This window comes from Diadema antillarum, unplaced genomic scaffold, assembly GCF_040938485.1.
Source record: "Diadema antillarum isolate AM-2024a unplaced genomic scaffold, OU_Dant_1.0 seq00000193_RagTag, whole genome shotgun sequence".
NCBI classification, from domain to species: domain Eukaryota; kingdom Metazoa; phylum Echinodermata; class Echinoidea; order Diadematoida; family Diadematidae; genus Diadema; species Diadema antillarum.
Genome location: NW_027271256.1, coordinates 760,563 through 770,550, shown reverse-complemented (window position 1 = coordinate 770,550; position 9,988 = coordinate 760,563). Strand labels below are relative to the sequence as shown.

The 9,988-nt window shown below is 45.0% G+C and overlaps 2 protein-coding genes across 2 annotated transcripts; both read left to right on the top strand.

Moving 5' to 3' along the window:
• Positions 1-2,456: 2,456 nt before the first annotated feature.
• Positions 2,457-3,347, top strand: LOC139728721 (uncharacterized; the record flags this gene model as incomplete). Its single annotated transcript, XM_071639662.1, has 1 exon — positions 2,457-3,347. A coding segment is annotated over one exon (891 nt), but the record flags the coding sequence as incomplete, so codon positions are not given.
• A 1,830-nt stretch (positions 3,348-5,177) lies between these two features.
• On the top strand, positions 5,178-5,811 carry LOC139728711 (uncharacterized). The gene has a single exon (XM_071639654.1). The coding sequence runs from the start codon at positions 5,178-5,180 to the stop codon at positions 5,808-5,810; it is 633 nt and encodes a 210-aa protein (XP_071495755.1). The 3' UTR covers position 5,811.
• The last annotated feature ends 4,177 nt before the right edge of the window (positions 5,812-9,988 follow it).

Here is a 9,988-nt window from a genome sequence, read left to right as displayed (position 1 = left end):
CGATGAACAACAGTTCATAAGAATCCATTGTTTGAATTCTAATACAGATATTGGTCATAGGTCAAGGGGCAATATGAACCTATCAGTTTGTAACATGTACAGGTATGAGCTTCATCAAGTACGATTAATTGGTATCCGTGGTATAACTACAACAGAGGGGGGATGGGACACATCCCTTTAATTGTTGATCAAATGTACGCCTCTGATTGGTATTTATCAGTGTTTGGTAGAAAGCTAACCCATTACAATGGCTTTGCGATGTTACACTGAGTTGACTATGATGGACAAAGGTCTACTGTCCGCGATTTTCATTAATTTGTAGGGCATTTTTCACACATACAGTGTAACCTCAAATACTGATACTTGTGATAGGTTTATTTATAATGGTTATCCTTCACACTGTATTGTTGAGACAATATTAGTGTTCTGTTTGTTTGTGTAAGAGGGACAATAATTTCTTTATGCTCCTGTCTGAAGAAGGCATTACATCTTATTTGTCATGTACTTAACTATGAGTATTAATGTTCACTTTGTGTTTGTGTGTGTTTTTTTAAAGATTATTCACACCAGGCTAAGCTGACAGAACTATAACTGTGAGTTTACCTAGTCAAATGAAAGGGTTTCGGCATTGCTTCTTTATTCCAGGCAGGTGATACAACGCTCACCTTCTTCATATTAGTTAGTAAAACAATGAAGAGTGCAAAAATACTGCATAAATGTGCAGTGCAACTGTGGTCGTTGGTCGTTGGCCCTGCACGGGCACAGTCGCTTCCCCGTCCTGAATTTACACACGCCAGGGCAAGTACATGATACAGGCAGGGTCTCCGACCCAATCTCGTCCGCGTTCAGAATAGACAACTCGGCGGTAATATCCGTTACCCATGACGATGTGTCATCGTCCATGATGGCCACCCTATCTATTATAATGTGGTCTGCACTCACTAATCTGATCTGATCTGACGATTAGATTACAGTATAGTTGATTAGTGACGACGATCGACGATGCGATGAAGATAATGCGTAGTCGTACGAAGTATACGCAGCTAGCTACTAGCTCATGCGAACATCGAACAGTACATACAGTATACCATACATTCAACTCACATTACACAAAACGTACTGTCCCGCGCTCAGCAAGCGAGCAATCGAGATACTATAGCGCGATACATTGCTTTAGGGATGTCTTGCGCACACACACATTTCGCTTCGTAGCAACTTCGGAAGCGAGTTTACGTGCTGCCGCCCGCGACTGAAATATGTCCATGTATCCTCGCGACTGGGTGTCTTTAAAAATGCACATCATTAGTTTGAAAAACAAAAATTATTGTGAAAATAGCGTTTTTACCGTATTTTTACGCCGTAAGTCCTTGTCAAATGAAAAAAATATCAAGCAAAAGTCAACCGAACCATATAATATTTCCTGAAAGGAAATTTACCAATCTTTGAGATGACATGAAAAAATCTGGTTTCTTAGATCATCCTGGCGTGTTCTAAGGGAAAGAATGTCATAAGGTGCGAAAATTCGCAATTGTACATCGTTCAAAATTCTCACCCATATATATATATATATATATATATATATATAATACGTATATATATGAAAAGTTTGTTCGCAAAAAAAGATAAGTCCATATTTGCCAAATGGGGATATTTGCGATTAAAGGTCAAGAAAAATAAAGAGAATAATAAGAAAATGTTTGCTTCTTTTGACCATAACTTCAAAATTGTACCTTTATATCTAGTGACCAATATATCATTTAAAAGGTATTATTTTGTACCTTATGATTTTGTAAAATAATGATAATAATGGGTTTTAACGGACTGCAAGGAAGTTAAAACAATTTACTCTTGAAGGACACAGTAGCGATGTTGCCGGGCAGATATAGGGCAGGGGGGATTACGCAACAGGTGACCCCTGCTCTTGCTGCCCCTCTCGTTTGCGGGGGTAAGCGCACGCGGTGAAGAAATTGCTTAGGTAGCGTCATTCGATGGTGGTTTGTCGTGGAAGTAGGAAGTAATTGAGGCGGCTCCTAATATTGGATTTCGTGCATTGTCTTACACATTGAACTTCGAAACTTTGTAGTTTTCTATCATCTTCGTGCTACTTTCCCTCCCTTGGAACTTTTTGGGGTATACCTTCTTGCCTTTGAAATATTGGATATCATACGTGAACTTACATCGTCAATTCTGGGGCACTGTCTTTGCATTTTCGCATCGGGACGTTTAGACCTAAGTTAATATCATCTTAGTTCTGCATATCACAACGCCGGTTCTGGACTTTCACTATGCCGAAGTCCAGGAGTAAGATCGTGAAGAAGGTGATGGGGAAGGAGCCGCCAGCGCCGCCCTCGTCGACGCGTCGTCGTGGTCGAAAGACAACCAAGAGTGGGGAGGAGGACCCGGCAGCTGGTCAAGGCGGATCGCCTGCAGCATCCGGTGAGTATAGTGTGTCTGCGTGTGAGCATGGTGACGCCTCTTGGCCCACCGTGGTCGACGCGGTGGTGCGTGAGCACCACGTGGCAAGCAAATCGGTAGATCTTAGTCCGGTTGGTCAGTTGATTGACCCACCTGACACTTTTGATGCCCTTCCCCAAGCCTTGTCGTGCGTAGGGGATGAGCTGGGGAGCGTCGTCCCCATGTCGGTTAAAGAAAAAATTTGGAAGGGGGAGTTTCTTGATTTGGGCATCCTCCTCAAATCCGACGTAGGTTCCCTGAGTGAGGAGGCGTCATTCAGCCTCGTGCAGGCTGGAGGATCTCTGCAAGTCAGGAGCGCGAGCCGCACCCCGCAAATTGCAAATATCGATATGTGGACGTCGGCCTTTCTGACATACGCTTCGGTGTATGTAGAAAAGCATGGAAATCGAGCGCGCGAGTTGTTCAAATATATGGACACAGTTCGATCAATCGTGCGCTTCGGAGGCTATAATTGGCGCACGTATGATGTGCAATTCAGGCTGCGGCAAGCGCGACAGCCGCTCCGTTCGTGGGCGACTATTGACACGGAGCTGTGGCTAACCGTAGCCACAGCCCAGCCCAGAGCAGCGTTTCGTTCGTATACTCCGTTGCAGCCCTTTCGGGCGGGAGCTGGGTCAGGAGCCGCCACGTCATACCCGCGAGGTCGTCGCGGGGGGCCTTCCTCACCCGCGAGAGATAGGAGAGCGGGGGCAGATTTTGCACGCGGACGAGCCAATCACTGCTTCGCATTCAACGCGGGCTCTTGCAAGCGGGCGATCTGCAGATTCGCACATGTCTGCGCAAATTGCGGCTCCTCTACCCACACAGCTCAAGCCTGCACGCGGGGCGCTGTCAATGGCACCCAAAAAGACTCTCGGCCCATCCCCAATTAACATTGAGCGCGTGATCCCCTTTCTGCGCAATTATCCGGATAAGACAGCTGCAGTAAACATTATTGAGGGCTTTCGTTTTGGTTTCCGTTTGGGTTATACGGGGGAGCGGGTCGCTCACGAGTCACGAAACCTGGTCTCAGCGACAGCACACGCGCAGGTTCTACATCGTAAATTGTTCAAAGAGGTTAGCCTGGGGAGAATAGTCGGTCCATATGTCTCACCTCCTTTTCCAAGATTTCGCTGCTCCCCAGTTGGGGTGGTGCCAAAGAAGGTGCCTGGGGAATTTCGCATGATCCAACACCTGTCAGCCCCTCGCGGTGCATCCGTAAATGATTGCATTGACCCGCGCGATTGTCAGGTCAGGTATTCTACTTTCGATGACGCCGTTGACCTCGTAACGCGTTTGGGGCAGGGGGCAGTCATGGGAAAAGCGGACATACAGTCTGCCTTTCGTCTTATCCCCGTGCATCCTGATGATTTTGAGCTACTGGGCATGCGCATAGATGGTCTATATTATTACGATCGTTGTCTTCCGATGGGCTGCTCGGCGTCGTGCGCGATTTTCGAACGTTTCAGTACCTTTCTCGAGTATTGTTGTAGAAATATCGCTGAGTCGGATGGCGTATTGCATTATTTGGACGATTTTTTCTTCGCAGCTAGCTCTCGACATGAATGCGCCAGTCTTATGCGTTCTTTCCTTGCAATGTGTGAGCGGTTTGGGGTGCCAGTGGCTAATGACAAGACTACGGGTCCTGTCACCGTTATCGAGTATTTGGGGCTCACAATCGACTCTGTTTCGCTTACTGTACAGGTCCCGGCAGAGAAGGTGGTGGCTTTGCGCGCTGACCTAGAGGAAGCCACCTGTTGCCAAAAGCTTACACTCCGGCGTTTGCAGTCGCTAATAGGCAAGCTTAATTTCGTCTGTCGCGCGGTCGCACCTGGGCGAGCGTTCTTGCGGAGACTAATTGACCTTACAATTGGGATAAAGCAACCATTTCATAAGGTTAGACTAACCCGCGGCGCCCGAGAGGATTTGCGTGCGTGGCTCACCTTCTTAATGCAGTTCAATGGCACCGTGATTAGATCGGCAAGCGAATGGACTTCGAATAGCGCGTTCAGTTTTTATACAGACGCTTCGGGTAGCATTGGGTTTGGCATCTACTTCGATGGGGAGTGGGCGCAGGGCAGATGGCCCCCCGGGGTGCTGCGGGAAAAACATTCCATCGCATATTTGGAGTTTCTTCCCATTGTCATCGGAGTGCAAGTTTGGGGAAAGCGCATTGCTAATCAGAAGGTGCTGTTTTGCTCAGATAATCAGACGGTAGTGCATGTCATAAACAAGCAAAGCTCTAAATGCCCACGCATTATGGCCCTGGTCAGAATTTTCGTAGTGTGCTGCCTCGAGCGCAACATTTGGTTCAGAGCACGTTACGTCCCCGGTTGCCGTAATGACATAGCTGATTCTTTGTCTCGTTTTCAGATGGAGAGATTCCGTTTGTTGGCACCACAAGCAGATCCCCACGAGACCCCCCTGCCACGCCAGCTGTGGGAGAGCTTGTGCTAGAACGAGAGAGACTCATATCCCAATCCCGGGCTGCTAGCACGCACAGCACATATACACAGGCATGGGAATCTTTTCAATCTTTTCGATCGGCGTATCATTTCAGCCTCAGCGCTAACCCCACGCTCGAGCAGATTGTGCAATTTATAGCCTACCTGTCCCTTAACGGTTACGCAGCTGCCACGTTGGCCACCTATATCGCGGGGCTCTCCTTTCATTTGCAGTCACGCGGGCTACGTGACGTCACACAGTGCTTTATCGTTAGGCGCATGCTGGACGGCAGCAAACGTGGTCGCATCTCCAGGGACGTGCGCTGCCCGATCACCTTACCCATATTAAGCCGCATGCTTGTGGCTCTCCCACACGTGTGCTCTTCGTCATTCGACGCGTTGCTGTTTCGAACTGCTTTTCTAGTAGCTTTCTTTGCGTTTCTCCGGGTTGGGGAATTTACCGTCCGCGCCCGAAACCACACCCCCACTCTCAGATTGATTGACGTTCGCCTGCACAGCGGCAAGGCAGCTTTGGAGCTACACCTCCGTTCTTCCAAGACTGACCAGGGGGGTGCCGGTTGTTATATAATCTTGCCTAGCAACGAATCCAAGAGCATATGTCCAGTAGCAGCCGCTAGTGCCTACGTGGCTGTGCGTCCACGTGGTAGCGAAGCTTTCTTCGTGCGTTATGACGGGGCCCCCCTAGTTAGGAAGGATTTCAATAACATATTAAAGCGCTGCGTGGAGTTCGTACGCCTCCCAGTCGCACTATTTTCTTCTCATTCGTTCCGTATTGGAGCGGCCACGTCAGCTGCCACGGCAGGCATTCCGGATGCAAGGATTAAAGGCATGGGCCGGTGGTCGTCTAATACATTTAGACGCTACATCCGAATTGATAAGATTTTCTCATAATAGCGCACAGTATTGTGGCGCTTAGTGAGCGTTTCGGGGATGACAACCCAAGTAAAGTTTTGGTTTGAAAGCGAAAATAAGTTTTTATCAATCTTTTGAAAGCTAAATGTTCTTCACTCTTAGCTTTAATTATATGTTTCAGGTTGTGGTAAGGGCTATATACCCAATCTTTATTATTGTATACTGAGAGTTGTAAACTGAGAGTTATCAACATGCCAGTGCATTACAGTTGCCGAACGCTGTCTTACATAAGTCAAAGTACAGATAGGGCAACAAAGTTTGTTTTCATGCCAAAGTTAGCACCCTCCCCCCCCCCCCATTTCCATTTCGGATACCGCGCTTCTCGTCTCTTTTTCTCTCTTTCTCTCTTATCACAATACAGGCGTAAGAGTGATCACAGACGGGGATTCTGGGGAGCGACGAAGCGGGCTCGGGCTATCCTGCTGGGACTCGCTCTTTGGACATGCATAGTAATAAGGTCATTAGCATCTCCACCTTCGGGTTGCTGCCTGGTCGGCTCCGGTTACACAGGAGGTCAGAATCATCAGGGAGGTGTACCTCCCTGGAATCATCGACTTTTATAGTGTGCGTTTCAACCCGGGGCAACTTTATCCTATCATTCCTTGGTAGTAGCCGTCGGGCAACCATGATATCATCCCACTACCGATCTCGAACTGCCTGGTCTATGTGTTATACATTGTTCCGAATGGATTAAAGCACGATACATACGAACTAACAAACAGACAAGCCAAAAAAAAAAGGCAATATTCTCGCGTCATTATAATGTCTGCCATGGGCTGGAGCACAGGTGTATTTAGCGGCAGGGAACAGTATTCTTAAATGGACCCAAACAGGCCATGGCATTGACTTTCGACAGAAGCCGGTTTACCGCAGGATTGTAGGTTCTGCTTCCTCTTTTCCGCGTTATTCGGTTTACATACTTGACTGTTTTACCTTGTATCATACATTCCCTTGTTTGGGCCCTTCAAGACACAGTTTAATATTGTGGCCAACCGTTCTCATATAATAATGTTAACTCTATTGGCATGGATACGTAGATAAATGAATACATTAGTAAGTAAATAAATTAGAAATATAATACAAACTCGTAAAGTAGCGGCCCGTCAGTGTTGTGCCATCTGGATTATTGTTCGGCCGTGTACATTCATGTTTCACTATTATAGTTGTATATATGTTATATGCTAGTCTGGGGGTAGCGGGCATGCTCTAGTAGGGTCTTGATTGGCTGCGTATGAATTTAGGGGATTATAAAGGAGCTGCTCCGTTGAGCTCCTTGGGTGATTGGAGATAATGATGTCCGTACTTCTCGGTGACTCTGTTATCCTATGGCGGCGGACCCTGGGGGTCCGTTTGGCCGTATTTTGATAAAATTAAGCCGCTATAGGATAACATCTGCTTTAAAGTACAGTTTGAATCGTTCATAATTATATTCCTCTCGAGGTAAAGGGGGCTTTGTTCTGGTAACATACTTTTGGATGCAATTCTATTTACCGGCGAGTAGCGAAGCAGGCTGACCTTAGTACCACGAGGATGGATTGTTATCTAAGCCCTCCGTAAATATGCGAGTCTTGGGGCAGTCGCGCTGGTCGGTGACTGCTTCAAGGCGTGGACGCAAGGGATCGGAGTTGGTATATGTGCCCTCGTGAAGCACTTGTTAATGCGACCAGAACAGGTGTTTGGGTTTTATTTCCTGCCAATTTCGCTATCGGTGCGGCGGGGCAGATGGACTTTTACGGGTGGCTTTGCTTTCGCTTGATATACCAGTTGAGTAACATTGGTTTACTATATGAATTAAGGGCCCTTGTCACAGAGGCTATAAACCCCCTTCATCTCGGGATGCATAATGCTGTGAAGTGTATTACTATTGTACGTGTTTGGAATGGTGTAAGAAGTTCTCACTATATCAAAATGTATATGCAAGATCGAACTCGTTATTATGGATAAGCACGTTGTCATTCGATTGTATGGATTATATAACTTATGGCTTCCACGATTAAACCACCATAACCGCAGATTTGGTTTTCCATGTCTTTTTATTGTGTCGTAGCAAGGAGTAATAATAATGATAATACACACACTTTCTATAGCGCCATTCTCCACTTTAATTAAATGCTCAAGGCGCTTTAAATCGAAGCAACAAGACTGCAGATGCAAGTACAATACCGTAATAGAAGAAGATGAAGAAGCAGAAAAAAAAGGACATGAAAGTCTGTCTTCAGAATGCACTGCTAAACAAATAGGATTTTAAATTACTCCTAAATGATGTTGTGGAACTTGAATTTTTCAGCTCACGTGGAAGTGAATTCCACAGTGTTGGTCCAGCGTCAGCGAAAGCTCGTTCCCCCCAAGATTTCCTCGAAAACGGAATATGTAAGAGACCTGAAGTTGACGATCGAAGAGATCGTGAAGGTTGGTATTGACGAAACAAACAAATATTGTAATCAGGAGCTGTTCCCTTTATAGGGGATACCTTTTACAGACCTCCCAAAATGCAGCAAAACATCAAATATGAACCTCGGGGGACTTGTTTAGGCCACTGCTGAGAAATTTGGAAGTCAACAGTTATCTACAATTTGAATAATGCACAAAACTCAACGACTCAGTAGTTCTGTGTGTCATCCACACTAAAGCCTTTTTGTTGCAGTCTTCTGTATTTTTTTAATCTATAAACACAAATCTAAAACTATAAGAGCTGATGTAATAAAATATAGAGTGTGTGGCAAGAATGTATATAGAAATGTTTGTAAGTTTTGATGAACTTTCTTCATAAAATATACATGATGGACACACATGCAGTACATGGGTCTGCAAAGGTAGCCTAGTAATGTACTGGAATTTGCGGTGAGCCCCGAAAAAAAATTCAATTCAAAATCTAACGGTCAATAAAAATGTACTAAATGTTACCTTCCACTTTCAATACTTCATGGGAGTTTCTAAAATGATACTCTCTTCAACATACCACTGTATTTTAATATACAGTGCACTCCCGTTACAACGAACACGGTTATAACGAAATTTCGTTATAACGAAGTAAATCTTCTGGTCCCAAAATTATCACCATTAAAGTCTATGGTACAAAATTCGCTTATAACGAACACGGTTATAGCGAAATTTCCGTTATAACGAAGTCTTTTCCGAGCGCCACAGACAAAGAAAAACAAAAGAAATGTGCTCCGTTATAACGAAATGCGAATTGCTTTCAAAAATACATAGCGGAACAAGCATTTATAGCGTCTCTGCATGGGTGACACCACTGTGAGTTCGCTCCTTGTGTCACACACAGTTTCTGAGGGGAACTTGCGTTTATTATTGCATACAGTTATCCCATCACATTTCACATAGCTTTCCAGTGTATGATGAGTATTCAGCAAACATAATATGATATATATACGTGGTTCCTTGTTTTCGTTATATATTGTATTTGTTCGGTTATAACGAAATTTCGTTATAACGAAAGAAAACTGCCGGTCCCGAGCATTTCGTTATAACGGGAGTGCACTGTACAACTCTTCATTTAAGGCATGCAAATGGGATTCCCTACTTTTAATAACGTGACAAACCAAAAGAAGTATCTTAAACCGAATACGCTCCTGTACAGGTAACCAATGAAGACTCTCCAGGATAGGGATGATATGACTGTGTTTACGTGACAAAGAAACAATACGGGCAGCGGCATTTTGTAGCTTTTGTAATGGGCAATTCGTGAGTTTTTTAGATTGAAAAACAAACCATTACCGAAATCAAGGCGTGAAGAAATAGGTGCATGAACAAGTTTTTCCGTTGCAGAGCGAGTCAAATACCTGCAAATAAAACCGATATTGCGCAATTGATAACGGACTGATTTAGAAATGTTGGTGATTTGATCAGACATAGCCATGTGAGAATCAAACATAACACCCGGATTGCGACATGACTTTGACAGAGGGATATCGTTACCTACAATTGAATTAGAATTAATATCCAACTTATTCAAGTGAGATTTAGAGCCAAAAAGGATCAATTCACAGTTGCTGTGGTTTAGAAGCAATGAGTTGGACCTCATCCAAGTATCAATGTCAATGATGCAATTTTCTAGACAGCGCAGTGCATGAGATGCTTGGATTTGATGCGGTGGAAAAGATACAAATACTTGTATGTCGTCTGCATATACATGATAC